Source organism: Nesoenas mayeri (genome assembly GCF_963082525.1).
Source record: "Nesoenas mayeri genome assembly, chromosome: 26".
NCBI lineage: Eukaryota > Metazoa > Chordata > Aves > Columbiformes > Columbidae > Nesoenas > Nesoenas mayeri.
The window spans coordinates 17882-38764 of record NC_137552.1 but is presented as its reverse complement, the minus strand read 5'-3'; the positions used below and the strand labels follow the sequence as shown (position 1 = coordinate 38764).

At 54.7% G+C, this 20883-nt stretch overlaps 1 protein-coding gene across 1 annotated transcript; it reads right to left on the bottom strand.

Moving 5' to 3' along the window:
* Positions 1 to 19554: 19554 nt before the first annotated feature.
* On the bottom strand, positions 19555 to 20632 carry LOC308049818 (olfactory receptor 6B1-like; the record flags this gene model as incomplete). The annotated part of the gene is given in 4 exon segments (XM_080359689.1): positions 19555 to 19891; positions 19893 to 19894; positions 20076 to 20161; positions 20164 to 20632. Coding segments are annotated over 4 exon segments (894 nt in total).
* Between the last annotated feature and the right edge of the window lie 251 nt (positions 20633 to 20883).

Genomic DNA, 20883 nt, shown 5'->3' with positions numbered 1-20883 from the left:
CCTCTTTGTAAGGAACAGAAGCCACGGGAAGGGACCCAGGAGTTCCTGACGTGTCCTGCCCCAGAATCCTCCCAGGCTTCCCCCGCTCCTCCGCACACTCAGCAGTTCGGGGTTCCGGGGTGGGCTGATACCCACCACCTCTCCTCTAGGATCACATGGAGCCGCCAAAGGCCACCCCAGCCCCTGCGCGGGCCCTGGCCGAGCTGACACTCACCCCCGCAGATGGTGCACAGGGTCCAGCTGCTCCCCGCCCGGCTCAGCGTCCTGCGCAGGGCCAGCAGCGTTGCTCCCGCGAAGGGGACACAGCGCAGGGCTGCAGAGAAGGGACAGAGGGACCCAGAGGGTCAGTGACACACAGGGGACACCAGGGTCCACCTCTGGCAAGGCTGGAGCTGCTGGGCCGTGTAGGACACACCAGAGGGCGTGGGGAGGGTGGCCTTCCTGAGGGGGACACGGGGAAACCCTGTGGGGAAATAGGGGGGACAGTGGAGGACAGAGACCCTGCGGGTTGGTCTCCAGTGGGTTCCTACTGTTCAAGCACCAGGACTGGGCTGGTGAGGGAGAGCTGCTGGCCGGTCCTGGCACCAAGCGAGGAGGCACAGCAACTCCAGAGTCCCTTCCAGTTCAAGACAGGGCATTTAGGGAGGGGGGATCCCTTCTCCCTGTTATCACAGACCCCTGCCAAAACCAGGAGGCTGCATGTGCCGTACCATAGCTGCCAGCCATCTTGCCCAAGGTGACGAGCACAGCCTCATCAGGGACCTTCCCCACCACCTTCAGGTGGCTCTGCAGCTCAGCCATGACGAAGTAGAAGTGGGTGCGGGCCAGAGCCACCAAGAAGTCACTGGCAGCCATCTTCACATCATCCATCACACTCTGAAAAAGCGCCGCATAGAATTACAGAATCATTTTGGTTGGAAAAGACCCTCAAGATCATTGTAGTCCAACTGTTAACCCGACCGTGGCACTAACCCATGTCCTGAGAACCTCATGTCCGTCTGTCCAGCCCTCCAGGGATGGTGACTCCAGCACTGCCCTGGGCAGCCTGTTCCAATGCCCCACAGCCCTTTGGGGAAGAAATTGTTCCCTCAATCCAACCTCAACCTCCCCTGGCGCAACCTGAGGCCGTTTCCTCTGCTCCTGGTGCTTGTTCCTGGGGAGCAGAGTCCGACCCCCCCTGGCTCCAAGCTCCTTTCCGGCAGTTCAGAGATCAGAAGGTCTCCCCTCAGCTCCTGTTCTCCAGCTGAACCCCCCAGGTCCCTCAGCCACTCCCATCACACTTGTGCTCCAGCCCCTCACCAGCTCCGTTCCCTTCTCTCCACTCGCTCCAGCACCTCAAGGGATGTCCTGTAGTGATGGGCCCAAAACTGATCCCAGGATTCGAGGTATAACACAGTATTCAAGAAGTAACGTTGAGCCTGACACCAGCTCTTGCTCAGTTAGAAACAAGCCCAAGTCCACTTCTCTGCACAGCTCTGTGTCCCCTCTTCAAATTCTGTCATGAGGAGACCCCAGAGCTTCTCTCTGAGGACATCTCTGGGTCTGAATAACCGAGGAACATCTCTGTATCTCCCCAGAACCCAGGGATGGAGGCACGCTGCTTTGGCGGCCCTCTTGGAGAATAAGCTCACCTGGGCTGCTTGCAGGTCACCCGAGGCCTCTGCTATGAGGCGGTTCACGACACCACTGGGCAAGCAGCCATCCTCTCCCTGCAAGGCACGCTCCAGCTCCCGGTATGTGTCCACCCGGTCGCCCTGGGGACAGACCACAAAGGGCAGTGATGGGACTCGCTTTACCCTTGTTCCCAGGGAGCCACCAGAGAGACCCACTGTCCTCCAAACCATCTGTGGGACACGGGCATGAGGTACGAGCTGCAGGCATCGCGTCAGGAGAGCCACTGGCAACAGCAAGATCTTCTGCGGCAGCTCTGAGACAAGCAGAGAGCCACAGAGGGACATGAACCCCACCAGGGGAAGAGGCCGTGGGGGTCACTCCTGAGGATGGGGAAGGTGGCAGGCAGAGGGAAGGTGCCAGGCGGGCAAGGGGAAGGCGTGGGGACCAGCCCCTGCCCTGAGGGGGAGAAGCCATGAGCACCCTGTACCCGGTGTCACTCCTCGCACAGGCAGGAGCCCCGGGCTGCTGGGACAGCTCCAAACCAAAGCTCAGGAGGGGCCTTGGGTACCTGGGGAAAGGCACCGGGGAGAAGCTGGGGCTGATGGCAGAGGCCTTGCCCTGCCCAGGGGAGAGCTGAGAGCTCCTGGGGACAGGAGGGAGGCAGCAGCGACATTAGTCCCACCTGAGCAGCTGGATCAGTGCTTGGGGACACAGCTTGCAGGGCAGAGATGCCATCAGACAAGATCCCTCTCTGCCATGGCCCCGGGGAAGCCCGGGGCATGGAGGGGAGCTCTCACCCCCTGCCTCACCTCATGGTCTTGCAGCTGTTTCAGCCCAGATGTCCCAATGGCCACAAAGGTGTCGACAGCCTCAGGGACAGTCCTCGTCACCCTGTCTCTGTCCTCAGGACTGGAGGCTCTGGACGGGGGACACACACATGGACAGAGAGCTGGAAGGAAAGAAGGAACTGGTATTGCTGGCTGCAGAGCTTCCAGCAGGGGGGTGGAGGTCTCCCAGCCTCCCCCAGCACCACCAGCCTGTGCCGGGCTGGGCTGGCAGGAGCAGTCGGAGGGATGAGAGGAGGGAGTGTGCCCCTCGCTGCAGCACTGGGCAGACCCCCTGGGGGACTGGGCCCAGTCGGGGGTCCCCAGTGCCAGGACAGCAGCGACGTGCTGGAGGGAGCCCAGCGCGGGGCTGAGCTGGGCAGGGAGGGACGCGGGGCTCTGCCAGGGGGCCGGGAGGGCTGGGGCTGGGCAGCACCACAGGAGCTGCTGGGCCAGGCTGTCTTGGAGCCATCCCAGGCTGCTCCATGGAGGGCAGGGACAGGACGAGCCCTCAGGGAGGTACCTGGCAGCAGGACGGGAGGGGAGGTGACAGGGACACGGCCCCCAGCACCTGGAGGGACAGACGCTGCCTCGGCCTCCCGCCAGCCCTTCACCTTGGAGCGCCCTCATCCTCCTCATTGCTGCAGATCTCCCAGATCAACACTCTCCTCTTAACAGGTTCTCCTCCCTCAAACTCCACAAGAAACCAAGGCAACACCAGCCCCAGGAGGAGGAGACAGAACCCAGACATTGTGACCTCACCGCAGGGCACAGTGCCTGGCCCAGGGCTGCGGTGGCACAGGGACATGTGCTGGGGACACACTGTGGGGCAGGGACCAGACAGGACCAGAGCAGGAGGAGTCTCTGGTAGATCCCAGATGCAGCAGTTTTCTCCAAAAGGGAAAAATCATGTCAGGTGGCTTCACTGGAGGAGTCTGGGGCTTCCACCTGGGGCCTCAGCTTCCTATAGGAAGTGAGGTGACTGTGCGAGCACCTGGGAGGAGTCTTGGGTGGATCCTGCAGGACAGAGTTTCCACTCAGAAAGAAAAATCACCTCAGGTAGATTCATTGGAAGAGTCTGAGGCTGCCACCCAGCATCTTCTGTCCCTAAAGCAGAGGTCAAAATACTCCAGGAGGTGCCTGGAAGGAGTTTTGGGTTCTTCCCAGAGAAGCGAGCTTCTAGCATGAGAAAAGTCATCTTGGGTAGCTTCCTTGGAGGAGTCTGGGGCAGCCAGCTGGGTCTCAGACAGTGAAAGTAGAGCTCCAACAGCTGCAGCAGAGTCTGGGAAGAGTCTCGGTGTGTTCTAGAGCTCAAAGCTTCCTGTAAAAGAAAGAAGTCTTCTCCGGTAGCTTCTGTGGAAGAGTCTGGGGCTGGTACCAGGATCTTGGGGCACTGTCAGAGGAGCTCTTGAGAATCCAGGAGATGCCCGGGTGGAGACTTGGGTGGATCCTGGAGGAGAGAGATTCCTACAAATAACAAAAACCATCCCAGGCAGCTTCCTTGGAGGAGTCTGAGGCTGCTGCCCTGCATCTCAGATGCCTAAAGCATCTACCAGCACACAGTCACACAAGACAGAGATCAGGGTGTCAGCGTGATTTTAGCAACTGGACTAATAACTCTGATCCAAGACAAAAATCAATAAACCAATGAGTAACTCTGAATGTTATTTATTCTGTAGACAAGATCAACTCACAAGCTTTCCTCAAAGATTTTCACCTTTTCACAGCCCTCTGGCGGCTCACGCTTGAACTTGTAGCTGTTGTTGGGTTTTGGTGAGGCAGCATATTTTGGCAAGGGAGAATTATTCCCATTTTCTGCAGGAAGAGAGAGCATCTCATTCCTCCAGTGTGCCACACTATTAAAAAACACAATAGCTATCTTTACATGTCCCCCAAATTGAAACCCACATCATTATCAATGTTATAAAATTAAGGAACGTTTTCAGTCACCTTGAAGTTTTCATTTGCAAACAGGTTTTCTTATCTCAACCCATTTCCTCCTTTCCATTTCTCCTCATAGCATTTTTCAGGCTCCTCTGCAATCTCTGTCCATTCCTGGCCACTTTCTGTTTGTAACCGCAAACCTGAATCTGCGCTCCTGTGCCATCACCACCTGGCCAAGGAAACAGACAGAAATCATATTCTTCAAAACAGAACAAGCTTATGTGGAATTATGAAATTCTCCCAGTGTATCTCAGAAGATTTCTGGTGACAAAGAATGATTTGAAAAAGACAGTTAAACTTTTATGGGTGCATGCATGAAATGCTGGAAAGTTGCCCATTTTGCCTGAAATAAAAACAATACCTGACGCAAGCAACAGGACTGGCCTATTTCTGCTCTTCCGCCTGTCGCTGTGCACTCTCGATTCTTCAACTTGTTCACAGTACTTGAAGAATCTATTATTTAAAACCAAAAACTTGTCTGGGAAGCACATTCCTCAGTCATATCTATGCAGCTCCAATTACAGAGCAGCACAGATGTGTGCACATGGAGTCTTTGGAACAATCCAGAAAAAAAAAGATCACTTACAAAGAAAAAAGCATTGCACCATTTCTCCATGGATGCGGGAAACAAAGTCCCTCTTTTACTACATGGTCATGCACGTAGCAACGGGTTAAAGTTAAGCACTCTTAAACTTTTAGAGTTACACAGTACCTTTATCTCTGGAATCAGCAAGAAGATCATCTGTAGAACATGGACTTTCTTCACTGCCTTTGTTCGAGATGGTAAGAAACGAGGCTGGAGATCCTGGCTGGGAGCGGCTGCTGCTGTTACTGCTCCTGTCTGCTCCGCCGGGCGTTCGGGTACCAATGCTGCAGGTACTGCTGCTGTGGGTACCGATGGTGTGGGTACCAATGCTGTGGGTACCGCTGCTGTGGGTACCAATGGTGTGGGTACCAATGCTGTGGGTACCGATGCTGTGGGTACCGCTGCTGTGGGTAGTGATGCTGTGGGTACCAATGTTGTGGGTACTGATGGTGTGGGTACCACTGCTGTGGGTACTGATGCTGTGGGTACTGATGGTGTGGGTACCGCTGCTGTGGGTACGGCTGCTACACTGAGAGAACAGAGGCGCTCGGTGCCCAGCTGGAATATCTCGAGGCTGTTAAAATAACAGGGGTCAGATGGCTGCTCTTGTCTAGTTTGCAATTTCTTTAAATCCAGTAATGCTGAGGGTTTTTTTGAGTTTCACAAAATGTGTTGAAGTGGAAATTTTATCCGTTACACAGGATTCCAACATAAAATAAGTCTGGTTTGGAAACTAAGGACAACGGTTTTCAGGATTTCACGGATCACAGGCTTGCTCGGTGGGAAGGGACCCTCCTGAGCTCGGCTGGTCCAAGCCCGGGCTCAGCCCGAGCCTGTCCTGTCCTGAGAGCCCATCCTGGCTGCATCAGGGTTCAACATCTGCACAGACAGCGATTCCACAGCCTCTCTGGGCAACTTGCTCCGGTTTTGAGCAGCCTCACACAAGTAAAAAAAATAGATTTAAAAATTGTTTTTCTTGTGTTTGCATTGTTTTTAAGTTTATGCCCATTTGTTCTTGCCCTATCATGGCACCCCAAGAGTCCAGCTCCCTCCTGTTCATTCTGCACGTCAGATATTGACACACATTGATAAGATCCTCCTGAGCCTTCTCTTCTCAAGGCTGAACAGTCCCAGCTCCCTCAGCCTCTCTTCATAGGAAAGATGTTCCAGGCCCTTAATCATCTTTGTGGCCTGTATTTCTGATACTTCATTACTAAATTTACCTCCAAAAATACCTAACAATAAAATTAAAGTTAAAAATTGGCAAGTTGTGCTTCAACTGGGATGGGGCAGTTCACCATGGGCAAAGGGAAGAAAAAGTTCCTACAGGAAGTCCCAAAACAGACCTTTTGTCTTTTGCCGTTTTACTGAGATGTCTTATTTTATCGGAAAATAAATTAAATCACATTAATCACAGAGGAAAAGGTTCAGGTTCAAGATTTACCTCTTTCAAGCATTTTGCTTTCCAAGGGATTTTTTTGACTACCTTTATTAAAGAATTACTGAGACTTCAGCAAAGCCTTTGACACTGTATCCCCAGCATTTTCCTGGAGAAGCTGCAGCTCACGGCCTGGATGGGTGTCTGAGGGTCACCAAGGGCAAGTGCCGGGTACTGCACGTGGGTCACAACAATCCCATGGACGCTGCAGCTGGGGAGGAGCGGCTGGAAAAGGTGCCGAGGGTGTTGGTGCCAGCGGCTGAACATGAGCCAGCGTGTGCCCAGGTGGCCAAGAGGCCACAGGATCCTGGCTGGTACCAGCACTGGTGTGGCCAGCAGGCCCAGGGCAGCGACCGTCCCTGTGCTGGGACCTGGGGAGGCCAAACCGCCAATCCTGGGGGCAGCTCTGGGCCCCTCACGCCAACAAAGGCCTTGAGGTGCTGGAGCGAGTGGAGAGAAGGGAACGGAGCTGGTGAGGGGCTGGAGCACAAGTGTGATGGGAGTGGCTGAGGGACCTGGGGGGTTCAGCTGGAGAACAGGAGCTGAGGGGAGACCTTCTGATCTCTGAACTGCCTGAAAGGAGCCTGGAGCCAGGGGGGGTCGGGCTCTGCTCCCCAGGAACAAGCACCAGGAGCAGAGGAAACGGCCTCAGGTTGCACCAGGGGAGGTTGAGGTTGGATCAAGGGAACAATTTCTTCCCCAAAGGGCTGTGGGGCGTTGGAACAGGCTGCCCAGGGCAGTGCTGGAGTCACCATCCCTGGAGAGCTGGACAGATGGACATGAGGTTCTCAGGACATGGGGTAATGACAGTGTTGGGTTTACAGTTGGACTTGATGATACGAGGGTCTCTTCCAACCAAAATGACCCTATGATGCTCTAAAAGGAACATTGCGTGCATGTTCACCTGTGGGTGAAGGACTTGGGGACTCAGGGTTTCGGGGCACAGGGTTTGCTGCTGCATTGTTTGATGTGGCAGCATTTGGCCGTGTAGGGTTTAGAGGTGTAGGGTTTCTGGGTGCAGGATTTCGGGGTGCAGGGTTTGGGGGTGCAAGATGTTGGGGTCTGCAGGTTTAGGGTGCAGGATTTGAAGGAAAATTATTTGAGGGTACAGAGATTTGGGTTGCAGCGTTATGGGGGTGCAGGATTCGGGAGTGCCAGATTTGGGACTGAAGGATGTGGGGCTGCAGGATTTCGGGGTGCAAGGTGTGGGACTGAAAGATCTGAGGATGTAGGGTTTGGGGGTTCAGGGTTTAGGGCAGCAGGATCTTGGGGTGCAGGGCTTTGCTGTGAAGGTTCGGGAGACAGACTTTTGGGTGCGGGGATTTGGGTTGTCAGGAGTTCAGGGGTGCAGGATTTGGGTTTGCAGGGTTCTGCAGTTCTGAGTTTTGGTTGCAGAATTTTGGGGTAAAAGGTTTGGGGGAAGGATCTGGGGTGGAGGATTTTGGGGGGCAGGATGTGGAGGTTCAGGAAGTAGGGTTGAAGGATTTGAGGGTGCGGGGTTTGGGGGGAAGGGTCTGGGGTGCAGGTTTCGCATGTTCATGATCTGTGGGGGTGCAGAGTTTAGGGTACAGGGTTTAGGGGTGCCGTGCTTGGGTGTTCAGGCCCAGGGGATGCAGGATTTGGGGGGTCAAGGATTGGGAGTGCATTGTTTGGCAGGGAAGGATTTGGGGGTGCAAGATTTTGGGGGGCAAGATTTGGGGGTGCAGCGTTTTGGGGTTGTAGGAGGCAGGATCTGGGGGTGCTGCTTTTGAAGTTGCAGGTTCTGGGGGTGCAGGGTTTGGAGATCAGGATTTGGGGGTGCAGGATTCATCATTGCAGGGTGTTACGCATTTAGAGTGGGAGGATCTTGGAGGGCAGGGATTGTTAGGGCAGGATTTGGGGGTGCAGGGCTTTGAAGTGGTGGGAGCGAGGGTTTGGGGGTGCAGGTTCCACATTTTTAAGAACTCGGGTTCAGGATTGGGAGGCAGGGTTGGTGTGTGCAGGATTTGGGGGTGCAGGGTGTGGGGCTGCAGGGCTCTGGGGTGCAGGATTTTGGGGGGTCAGAACTTGGGGATGCAGGGTATGGGCATGAAGGTTTTGCAGCTGCAGGATTTTGGGGTACAGAACCTGAAGTGCAGAGCTTGGGGGTGCAGGGTTTGGGGGTGCAATGTTTGGCGTGGCAAAATGTGGGGGTGCAGGGTTTAGAGGTGCAGGATTTGGGGTGCAGGGTTATGGGGGTGCAAGTTTCATGCAGTCAGGAACTGGGGTTGCAGGAATTAAGTGTGCAGGGTTTGGGGGAAGAATTTGGGGGTGCAGGGTTTTGGAGGGCAGAGTTTGGGAGTTCAGGGTTTGGGGGTGCAAGGGTATGGAGGGAAATTTAAAACTGCAGAGCGTGGGGTGCATAGGACTGGGGCACAGGATTTGAGGGTGCGGGGTTTCAAGGTTCAGCATTTGGAGGTGTGGAGTTTTGGGGTGTAGGGGTTGGGAGTGAAGGATTTGAGGGTGCAGCGTGGTGGGGTAAGCATTTGGGCGTGAGAGATTTGGGGTGCAGGAATTGGGGTGCAGAGTTTTGGGAGGCAAGGATCTGGGGGTGCAGGATTTGGGGGTTCAGTGTTTAGGGCAGCACAATCTTGGAGTGCAGGGCTTTGCAGTGAAAGGTTTGGTAGGGCCGGATTTGGGGTGCAGGATTCTGGGGTGCTGGGTTTTGGGGTGCAGGATTTGGTGTTGCAGGGATGGGGTTGAAGGGCTTGGGCTTTCAGGCCTTTGAGGTGCAGGATTTGGAGGTGCAAGGTTTGGGAGTGAATTCTTTTGGGGTGCAGGGTTTGGGGTTTCAGGAGGTGGAGGAAGGATCTTGGGGTGTAGGGTTTAGGGGGGCAGGGTGTTGGGGTAGGATTTCGGGGTGCAGGGGTTTGAAGTGCAGCGTTTCAGGGGGACATGATTTTGGGGGTGCACATGTGGGGATCCAGGTTTGTGGGGTGCAGAGTTTGGGAGTGGAGGATTTTGGGGTGCTGGCATTGGAGCTGCCTTATTTGGGGGTGCAGTGTTTGGGTGTTCAGGACCTGGGGGTGCACATTTCAGGGTGTGAGGTTTAGGGGTGGATTATTAGAGGGCGGAAGATTAGATCTTGGGGTGTAGGGTTTGGGGGGGCAGGGTTTCAGGGTTCAGGATTTGTGAGGGCAGGATTAGGGGGTGCAAGATTTTGGCTTTAGGGTTTAGGGGTGCAGAGTTTGGTAGGGCCGAAATTGGGGGTGTGGCATATTGTGTTGCAGGGGTTTTGGGTGAAGGGTTAATAGGGATGCAGAATCTAGGGTGCAAGATTTGGGTTTCAGGGTTTGGGGGTGCAGGATTTTAGGGTGCAGGATTTGGGCCTGAATGCTTTCAGGGTGCAGGGTTTGGGGGTGCAAGATTGAGGGTGCAAGGTTTGGGTGTCCAAGATTTAGGGGAGCAGGATTTTGGGGTGCAGGTTTTGAGGGGTGCAGGGGCTTTGGGTGAGGGATTTGGGGTTCAGGGTTAGGGGGTACAGGGTTTTGGAGTGCAGGGCTTTGAGTATGGCGTGTGGGGAGGCAGGACTGAGGGGGCTGCCTTTGGGGTACAGGATTTGAGGGTTCACTGTTTACAGTATCTGGATCTTGGGGTGCAGGTTTTGGAGGTGCAGAGTTTGGGAGGGAAGGATCTGGGGATGCAGGATCTGGGGTGCAGGGTTTGGTGTTGCAAGGTGTGAGGGGCAAGACTAAGGATGGCAAAGTTTTGGCGGTAGGATTTGGGGTGTGGGGTATGGGGTGCAGGAACTGGAGATGCTTGATTTGAGGGTTCAGGGTTTGGGGGTGCCGTGTTTTGAAGTGCAGGGTTTGGAGGGGGGAGGTTTTGGGGGTGCAAGATTTGGTGGTGCAGGCTTTGGGGGTGCAGTGTTAAGGGGTGGAGGATTAAAGGTGCAGGATTTGGGGGTTCAGGATTTGGGGCTGCAGGGTACGGAAGGGAAGGAACTGGGGCTTCAGGATTTGGGGGTGCTGCATTTGAGGGTGCAGGGGTTTTGGATGAGGGATTTGGGGTTCAGGGTTAGGGGATGCAGGGTTTGGGGGTGCAGGGTGTTGGGGAAGGATTTGGGGGTACAGGGTTTGGAGGTGGAGTGTTTCAGGGATCAGGGTTTGGGGGGCAGAATTTGGGGTGCAGGGTTTGGTAGGGCAGGATTTGGGGTGCAGGCAACAGGAAGGAAAGAAGGAAGGATCTGGGGGTGCAGGGTTTTGGAGTGCAGGATCTGGGGGTGCGGGAGTTTGAGTGAAGGGCTTGGTAGGGCAGGAATTTGGGTGAAGGATTTGGTGGTGCAGGGTTTGGGGGTACAGGGTGTTTGGGGAAGGATCTGGGGGTACAGGGTCTGGGGTTGCTGGGTTTGGGGGTTAAAGGATTTGGGGGTTCAGGGTTCAGGACCTGGGCGTGCAGGGTTTGCGGGCTCGAGGTTTCGGGCGCATTATTTGCAGGGACAAGATTTGGGGGTGCAGAGTTTTGAGGGGCAGGGTTTGTGAGAGAAGAATATGGGGCTGTAGGATTTGGGGGTTCAGTGTTTAGAGTAGCAGGATTTTGGGGTGCAGGATATGGGGTGCAGTGTTTGTGGGTGCAGGACTGGAGGTCACGATCTGGGGGTGCATGATTTGGGGGTTCAGGGTTTGGGGGTGAAGGGTCTTGGGGTGAAGGGGTTTGGGGGTGCAGGGTTTGGTGGGGAAGGGTTTGGGGGTGCCTGGTTTAGGGTTGCAGGATTTGGGGGTCAAGGGTTTGGAGGTGCAGGGGTTTGGGGGGCAGGATATAGGGGTGCAGGATTTGAGGGTGTAGGGTTGTGGAGTGCAGAGATTTAGAGGTGCAAGATCTGAGATCGTTAGATTCTGGGGTGCAGCGTTTGGGAGAGGGAGGATTTGGGGTGCAGAGTTGAAGGGTTTAGGATCCGGAGGTGCAGAGTTTTGGGGTGCAGGGTGTTGGGTGCAGGATCTGGGGTTCCAGGATTTATGAGTGCAGGGTGTTGGGGGTTTAGGGTAAGACGATCTTGGGGTGCAGGGCTGAAGGGTTTGGTAGGGCCAGATTTGGGGGTGCAGGGCTTTAGGGTGAGGCTTTGGGTGTGCAGGTTTCATGTCTTTAGGAACTGGGGGGGGCAGGATTTTGTGGTGCAGATTTTTGAATGCAAGTTTGAGGTGCCTTGATTTTGGGGTGTATGGTTTGGAGCAGCAGGATTTCGAGTGCAGTGTTTGGGGGTGCAGGATCTGTGGTACAGGTTTTGGGGTGGGGTGTTTGGGGGTACAGGGTGTTGAGGAAGGATCTGGGGGAGGAATATTTGACCTTTAAGGGTTTAGCGGGGCAGGATCTGGAAGTGCAGAGTTTGGGGACAGGATCTGGGGGTGCAGCATTTGGGGTTACAGGTTTTGGGGGTGCAGAGTCGAGGAAATTATTTGAGGTGCAGGGTTATGAGAGTGCAGGATTTCTGGGTGCAGAGTTTGGGGTGCTGGGTATGGGGCAGCAGGATCTGGGGGTGAAGGTTTTGGGAGTGCATACATTTTGGGGGGAGGATCTGGGGGTGCAGGGTTTAAGGGTTCAGGATTTGGAGGTGTAGAGTTTTGGGGTGCAGGGTTCTGCGGTTCAGGTGTTGGGGGTGCAGAGTGTGGGGGGCAGGACTAAGGATTGCAAGGTATTGGCGATAGGATTTGGGGTGTAGGGTATGGGGTGAAGGAACTGGGGGTGCCTGATTTCGGGCTTCAGGGTTTGCGGGTGCAGTGTTTTGAAGTGCAGGGTTTGGAGGGGGGAGGTTTCAGGGGTGCAAGATTTGGTGGTGCAAGTTTTGGGGGTGCAGTGTTAAGGGGTGGAGGATTAGGTGGTGCAGGATTTGGGGGTGCAAGGCTGGGGGGGCACGGTTTTGGGGACCTGATTTGGGGCTACAGGGTCTGGGGGTACAGGTTCCAGGGGTTCAGGATTTGGGGGTTCAGGGTTTAGGGCAGTAGGATCTTTGGGTGCAGGAGTTTGAAGTGCAGGGTTTGGGGGCCAGGATTTGGGGTTGCAGGGTTTTGAGGAGCAGGATATAGGGGTGCAGTGTTTTGGAGTGCAGTGTTTTGGGGTTCAAGGTTTGGGGAAGGAGGATATGGGGGTGCAGAGTTTAGGGTAGCAGGATTTTAGGGTGCAGGCGTTTGGGGTGGAGGGCTTGGTAGGGCAGGATTTGGGGGTGCAGGGTTTGGGGGTGAAGGGGTTGTGGGGTGCAGGGTTCTGGAGTGCAGGGTTTGGGAGATCGGTACATGGGGCTGAAGGATTTGGGGGTGCAGGGTTCTGGGGTGCAGAGTGTGGTGCTGCAGTGTTTGGGGCAGCAGGATCTGGGGGTGCAGAGTTGGGGGGTGCAAGATTTGGGGTAGCAGGGTTTTGAGGAGCAGGGTTTAGGGGTCAGGCTTTAGGGGGACAGGGTTTGGGGGGCAGGGTTGGGAGGGATGATTTGGGTGTGCAGGGTTTAGGGCAGCAGGATCTTGAGGTGAAGGGGCTTGGGGTAAAGGGTTCAGTAGGACAGGATTTGGGCATGCAGGTTTTTAGGGTGCAACTTGTGGGGGGCAGGATTTGAGGTCCAGGGTTTGGGGGCACAGGATTCAGTGGTGCAGGGTTTGGGGGTGCAGGTCTTGGCGAGGCAGAATTGGAGGTTGGGTGTTCAGGACCTAGGGGTGCAGGATTTGGGGATGTAGGTTTGGGGGTGCAGGGTTCGCATGTTCAGGAACTGGGGGTGCAGGATTTGTGTTTGCAGGTTTGGGGAATTTTGGGGTAAAGGATTTGGGGTGCAGGGTTGGGGGACACAGGATCTGAGCATGCAGCATTTGGGGATGCAGAGTTAGGGGCTGCAGGATCTGGGGCCGCAGGGTTGGGGTGCACTGTTTTTGGGGGGAAGGATTTGGAGGGTCAGGTTTAAGGGTTTAGGACTTGGAGGTGTCGAATTTTGGGGTGCAAGGTGTTGGGGGGAAGGATTTGCAGGTGCAGGGATGTTGGTGCAGGGTTTGAGGGTGCAGGGCTGGGGGGGGAAGGATTTGGGGGTGTAGGGCTTGGGTGTGCAGGACATAGGGGTTCAGGGTTTAAGGCAGTCGGATGTTGGGGTGCAGGGTTTGGAGGTGGAAGAATTTGGGGGTGCAGGGCTGGGGGACGCAGGATCTGAGGGTGCAGTGTTTGGGGATGCAGAGTCAGGGGCTGCAGGATCTGGGGGTGCAGGGTTTGGGGGGCACTGTTTTGGGGAGAAGGATTTGCAGGATGCAGGGTTTAAGGGTTTAGGATTTGGAGGTGTCGAATTTTGGGGTGCGAGAGGTGCAGGGTTTGGGGTTGCAGGATTTGGGAAGAACGGTTTGGGGTGCTGGGGTTTGGGGGGTGCAAGATTTGAGGGTGCAGTGTTTGAGGTTTGGGACATGGGGCTGGAGGATTTGGGTGCACAGGGTTGAGGGGTGCAGGATTTGGGGTGCAGGGCTTGGGGGTGCAAGATCTTGGGGTGTACGAGCTTTGGGTGTGGGATTTGAAAGAAAATTATTTGGGGGTGCAGGGATTGGGGGTGTAGGGTTTTGGAGTTGCTGCTTTTGGAGATTCAGGATGGGGAGGTCAAGGATTTGGGGGTACAAGGTTTGGTTGCAGGATTTGGGGGTACAGGGTTTGGGTGCAGGATTTGGGGGTGCAGGGTTTGAAGTGCAGGGCTAAAGGGGGCAGGATTTGGAGGTGCAAGATTCGGTGGTCTGGGGGTACTGGGCTGCAGGGTTTTGGGGTGAGGGATTTGGGGGTCAGGATGTGTGGGTGGAGGATTTCAGTGTGTGTGCTGTTGGGGTACAGAGTTTCGGGGACAGATTTGGGGGTGCAGGGTTGTGGGGCAGGATTTAGGGCTGTAGGCTTTGGGGGTGAAGCGTTTGGGATTGCAGGATTTGGGGTGCAGGGTTGAAGGGTTTAGGATCCGGAGGTGCAGAGTTTTGGGGTGCAGGGTGTTGGGTGCAGGATCTGGGGTTCCAGGATTTATGGGTGCAGGGTGTTGGGGGTTTAGGGTAGGAGGATCTTGGGGTGTGGGGCTGAAGGGTTTGGTAGGACTGGATTTGGGGTGAGGCTTTAGGGTGAGGCTTTGGGGGTGCAGGTTTCATGTCTTTAGGAACTGGGAGGGGGCAGGGTTTTGTGGTGCGGACTTTTGAGTGAACATTTGAGGGGCCTTGATTTTGGGGTGCATGGTTTGGGGGGGCAGGATTTCATGTAAGGTTTTGGGGTGCAGGAGTTGGGGGTGCAGGTTTCACACATCGAACTGGGGCTGCAGAAGTTGGGGGTGCAGGGTTTTGGGGTGCGGGGTTTGAAGGGCGTATGGTTTTGGGGTACAGGGTTTGAAGGGTGCAGGGTTTTGTGATACAGGTTTTGGAAGGGAAGTATCTGGGAGTACAGGGTGTAGGGATCAGAATATGGGGGTGCAGGGTTCTGGGGTGTAGGATCTGGGGTGCAGGATATGGGGGAGCAGGCTTTGGGTTGCAGAACATTGTTGTTCAGGGTTTAGAGGCAGGATTTGGGGGTGCAGGGCTGTGGGGTGAGGGGTTGGGGGTGCAGGGTTCAGGTGTTCAGGACTTGGGGGTGCAGGCATTAAGGAGGTACAGGTTTGGCTAAGGAAGGATCTGAGGGTGCAGGGTTTGAAGTTTCAGGACTTGGAAGTGCAGGATTTGGGGGAACAGGACTAAGGGGTGCAGAGTGTTTGGGGGAAGGATTTGGGGGTGCACATTTTGTGGGGATGCAAGATTTGAGAATGCAGGGATTTGGGGTGAGGGATTTCAGGGTGCCAGGTTTGGGGGGGAAGGATCTGCGGGTGCAGGGTTTGTAAGTGCATTGATTGGGGGTCAGAATTTGGGGGTGCAGGGTTTGTGGGGCAGGATTTTGGGTGCAGGGTTTTGGGGAGCAGGATCTGGGGGTGATGGATTTGGTTGACAAGGTTTTGCAGTGCGAGGTTTGGGGGAGCAGAGTTCAGAGGTGCAGGGTTTTGGGGGGTGGGTCTGGACGAACAAGATTGGGGGTCAAATGCTTTGGGGGAAGAATTTGGGCGTGCAGATTCTGGAGCGCACGGCATGGAGTATGGGCTGTGGGGAGTCAGGATTGTGGGGCACAGGATTTGGGGGTGGAGGGTGTTGGGGTTCAGGATGGGTGTTGCAGGGTACAGGTGTTTAGGAGCTGGGGGTGCAGAGTTTTGGGGGTGTACGTTTTTGGGGTGTAGTGTTTCGGGTGAAGGCTTTTCCAGAGCAGGATTTGTGGGTGCAGAGTTAGGGGAGCAGGTTTTGGGGTGCAGGGTTCAGATGTTCAGGACCTGGGGGTGCAGGATCTGGGGGTGGATGGTTTGGGGGTGCATTGTTTGGGCGGCTGGATGAGGAGGTGCACGATTTAGGGCTGCAGAGCTTGGGGGGCAGGGGTTTGTTGGCAGACTTTGGGGGAGCAGGGTTCTGGGGTGCAGAGTTTGGGAGATCAGAACTCGGGGGTGCAGGGGTTTGGGGGGAAATTCAACGTTGCAAAGAGTGGGTTGCATTGGTTTGGAGGTGAAGGATTTGGGAGTGCGGGATTTGGGGGTCAGGATCTGGGGGTGAAGGGCAGTGGGGAAGGATCTGGGGGTGAGATATTTGGGGTGCAGGGTTAGGGATGCCAGGTTTGGGGGTGAAGTGTTTGGGGGCAAGGATCTGGGGAGCAGGATTAGAGGATTCAGGGTTGGGGGGGTAAGCTTATGTGGGGGAGAATTTTGGGGTGCAGGATCTGGGTGGGCAGAGTTTTGGGGGATCTGGGCTTGGGAGTGCAGGACTTTGGAGTATAGGTTTTGGGGATGCAGGCTTGGGGAGGCAGAATTTGGGGGCACAGGTTTGAAAGGGTCAGGACTTTGGGGACACAGTTTGGACAGCACAATTTGGGGTGCAGGATTTGGGAGAGAAGGATCTGGGGGGCAGGGTTTGGGCTGAAAGGTTTGGTAGAGAGGGTTTGGGGGAGCAGGATTTGGGGGTTCAGAACCTCAGGGTGCAGGGTATTGGGGAGCAGGATCTAGAAGGGCAGGGTTTGGGGGTGTAGGATTTTGGGGAGCAGGGTTTGGGGGTTCATGACGTGGGGATGGAGGAATTGGAGGTGCAGGGTTTGGGGTTCAGGGTTCAGGTGTTCAGGACCTGGGGGTGCAGGACTTGGGGGTTGGAGGATTTGGGGGTGCAGGGTTTGGGGTGAGGAATTTCAGGGTGCCAATTTTGGCAGGGAAGGATCTGTGGGTACAGGTTTTGGGGGTGCAGGTTTTCAGGGTGCAACTTGTGGGATGCAGGGTTCTGGGTATAGGGGTTTGGGATGCAGAGTTTTGGGGGAGAGGATTAGGAGAGCAGGGTTTCGGGTGCAAGGTTCAGCGGTGCAGGGTTTTAGGGGTGCAGGGTTTTGAGGGAGGCAGAATTGGGGGGGGGAGGTTTTGGGATTGCAGGGTGTTGGGGGAAGGATCTGGGGCTAAAAGATTTGGGGTAGCAGGGTTTTGGGGAGCAGGGTTTAGGGGTCAGGCTTTAGGGGGACAGGGTTTGGGGGGCAGGGTTGGGAAGGATAATTTGGGGGTGCGGGGTTTAAGGCAGCGGGATCTTGGGGTGAAGGGGTTTGGGGGGAAAATTTCAGGTTGCAGAGTGTGGGGTGCATAGGACTGGGGCACAGGATTTGGGCGTGTGGGGTTTCAGGGTTCAGGATTTGGAGGTGTGGAGTTTTGGGGTGCAGGGGTTGGGAGTGAAGGATTTGAGGGTGCAGCGTGGTGGGGTAAGCATTTGGGCGTGAGAGATTTGGGGTACAGGAATTGGGGTGCAGAGTTTTGGGAGGCAAGGATCTGGGAGTGCAGGATTTGGGGGTTCAGTGTTTAGGGCAGCACAATCTTGGAGTGCAGGGCTTTGCAGTGAAAGGTTTGGTAGGGCCAGATTTGGGGTGCAGGATTCTGGGGTGCTGGGTTTTGGGGTGCAGGATTTGGTGTTGCAGGGATGGGGTTGAAGGGCTTGGGCTTTCAGGCCTTTGAGGTGCAGGATTTGGAGGTGCAAGGTTTGGGAGTGAATTCTTTTGGGGTGCAGGGTTTGGGGTTTCAGGAGGTGGAGGAAGGATCTTGGGGTGTAGGGTTTGGGGGGGCAGGGTGTTGAGGGCAGGATTTTGGGGTGCAGGGTTTTGAAGTGCAGCGTTTCAGGGGGACATGATTTGGGGGTGCACATGTGGGGATCCAGGTTTGTGGGGTGCAGAGTTTGGGAGTGGAGGATTTTGGGGTGCTGGCATTGGGGACGCCTAATATGGGGGTGCAGTGTTTGGGTGTTCAGGACCTGGGGGTGCTGCGTTTGGGAATCCAGGTTTTGGGGGTGTAGGTTTTCAGGGCTCAGGATTTGGGAGGGTGCAAGATTTCAGTTGTAGGCTTTAGGGGTGCAGAGTTTGGTAGGGCTGAATTTAGGGGTGCAGGATTTGGGGTGCAGGGTTTGGTGCTGCAGGATTTGGGGGTGCAGGATTTGGGAAGACAGGATCTGGGGGTGGAGGATTTGGGGGTGCGGATTGCGGGGCAGGGGTTTTGGTGCAGGGTTTGGGGGGAAGGATCTGGGCGTGCAGGGTTTGGGAAGGGTATTTTGGGGTGCAGGAGTTCTGGGTGCCGTGTTTGTGGGGCAGGTTGGGGTGATCCCTGCTGATCTGCACACACTTGCTCTCTCTGGTATTCACCTTCACTCTTGCTCCTCCATCTCCCCACTGTTCTCTCCCACCTTCTCTCTTTCTGTTTCCACCACACTCTTGACACAGACCTGACCCCCTGAGAATGTTCCAGAACACGCTGATCCAAACCCCGCTGGGACCTTCGGGCTCTATGACAGTGTGAAAATTGAGTGTGTAACAGAACCCTTTTGGTTGTCAAACACTTTGAAGATGCTGGAGTCCAAGCATGACCCCCCTGGCACTGCCCCATGTCCCTCAGGAGCTCATGTGGAAACCCCTCCCGCGATGGCGACTCCAGCACTGCCCTGGGCAGCCCGCTCAGTGCCCGACAGCCCGTGCTGGGAGGAGCAGTTTCCAGGCTCCAGTCAGAACGTCACCTGGTACCATCGGGGCCGCTTCCTCTCCTCCTGTCGCTCATTCCCGGGGCAGAGCCACAGAACCCCGCTCTCTGGGCACTCTGTGGGCGGCTCCTGTCCCCGCCGCTCCCCGCACTCCCGCTCTGTCTCTCGCCCGAAGGCTCAGGCGGGAACGGCCGCTGCGTCCCGGCCGGCCAATCGCAGCTCGCCGTCTCAGCCCCGGGCGCCGCCGGCCGTTGGCCCCGCCCCCTCCTCCCCTCATCCCCTCAGCGGGGAACTTCACAGCGCCAGCGCTGAGTTCAGAGCTCAGCACATAAATACCTTCACAGTGCGAGAAATGCAGCTGTGATTCGTGCTGAGATGTTCAATGTTTACAGGTGTAACCGAATGGGGCACGGGCTCTGAACCTGGAAAAAGGAAAGGTGGTTAAGTTCTGTGTAAAAAGTTATGAAACTTGTTGATGAAGTCTCATCCAAAGGCCCCAAAGACCCTCCTCAAAGCACCAAGTGACACTGCGCAGGCGAACAGGGAGGGTCAAAAGGAGACTGGAAATGGTTCTCTGGGACTCATTTTAATGAGAAGCGGGAAAGGTTATGGATATGTACAGGCGTTCCTGGGGTCATGATGAATATGTAACACCTTACTGTATTTAAGCACAGCTCTTGTGGTTTAAAGGTGTGCGTGTTGGGCGGAGCGAATCCCCCGCGCACCCAGCGCTGTTTTGCTTTTGCTCTAACAAACACGTGTTTAAGGAATACAACTAAGAAACTGGATTAAACGTTGTTTATCTATGCAAAAAGCCTAAGTTATTTATTTCAACTTCCAATATTCCTGCATGGTTTTGAAAACTATACATCTAGGGTTTAGGATTTTCAAAAGGAAATAATCCATCAGCCAAAGTCCTATCATGGCTTATTTTATTGATATTGTAGCAGAATATTCAGCGTCACAGTGCTCATGAATGGGAAGGAGACATTTCCACATAGAAACGATACTATTTCTTCCTTCCCGGACTCCAGTGCAATGGGTCAGTGATGACGGAGTCAGTGATGAACAAGCTGTAGAGGTTTACTCAACTACACTTCAAGAAGGACACTTGTCACTCCTGTCCATGTTCCTCTGTATCCTTATCCTCGGAACTTACTGGTGTGCAAAGCAGCTTGTGCCCACGGTCTTTCTCAGAATCTCTTTCACCTCCTTGTTCCTCAGACAATAGATCAGAGGGTTCAATGCTGGAGTGAACACAGCATAAAAGACAGACACTGTTTTGTTGAGTTTGGACGGATGGATCCTCCTGGGCCTGGCATACGCGAAGAGAGTGGCCGAGAAAAAGATCATGACTACAGCCAAATGGGAGGTACAAGTGGAAAGGGCATTTCTCCTTCCCTGCACTGAAGGCACACACAAGATAGTTGACAGGATACAGCAGCAGGAGAAAACAATGATCAGGAGAGGTATCAGCAGGATCACCAAGGCTCACACAAAGTCCACTTTTTCTCTGCCGAGAAAAAGATCATGACTGCAGCCAAATGGGAGGTACAAGTGGAAAGGGCGTTTCTCCTTCCCTGCACTGAAGGCACACACAAGATAGTTGACAGGATACAGCAGCAGGAGAAAACAATGATCAGGAGAGGTATCAGCAGGATCACCAAGGCTCACACAAAGTCCACTGTCTCTGCAAGGGACGTGTCAGTGCAGGAAAGGCTCAGGACGGGAGAGATGCCACAAAAGAAGTGGTTCATGACGTGAGTTGTGAAACTAAAGACACCTTGACCAAGGAGATGGAAAAGCCTCCTGCCCAGGAGAGAATCAACAGCTGAAGGCACAACTTGTGCGTCATGATGGCTGGATAGCGCAGGGGATGGCACACAGCCAAATAGCGGTCACAGATGACACATTCAGTGCACATAAGGGAGATAACGAAGTATAACTGGGTCATGCAGCTGGAGAATGGGATGGTCATGCTCTGGGACCGGAACCCAAGCAAAAGCCTGGGCAGTGTTACTGAGACATAACAAATCTCCAGGAAGGACAAGTTCCCCAGGAAATAATACGTGGGCTTTTGGAGGTGACGGTTCCTTTTCACCACAAAGATAATAATTCTCATGATTGTTACCATGTAGGTGGCCAGAAAGATCAGGTAAAGTGACGTCTGATCCTGCAGCCCATAGGAAAATCCCAGGAGAAGGAACTCTCTGACAGCAGTTTGGTTCTTCATTCCATGCCGGGTGCCCACAGCGATCCCTGCAGGTGTCAATGGAGAAACACAAACAGAAGAGTTCCACAACGGCAAGTTCATGTGAAGAATTGGGGCATTTAGTCAACTGTTTCCTGAGGAAACTTTCTACAAAGTAGAACAAGCGTTTCTTACAGGAAAGAAAGCGAGAGGGACGCATGTCTTTATTCCAGTGACTTGTTACTGTACTGTCAATAGCAACACTAGAAAATCAAGCCCAAATGTAGCAAAAC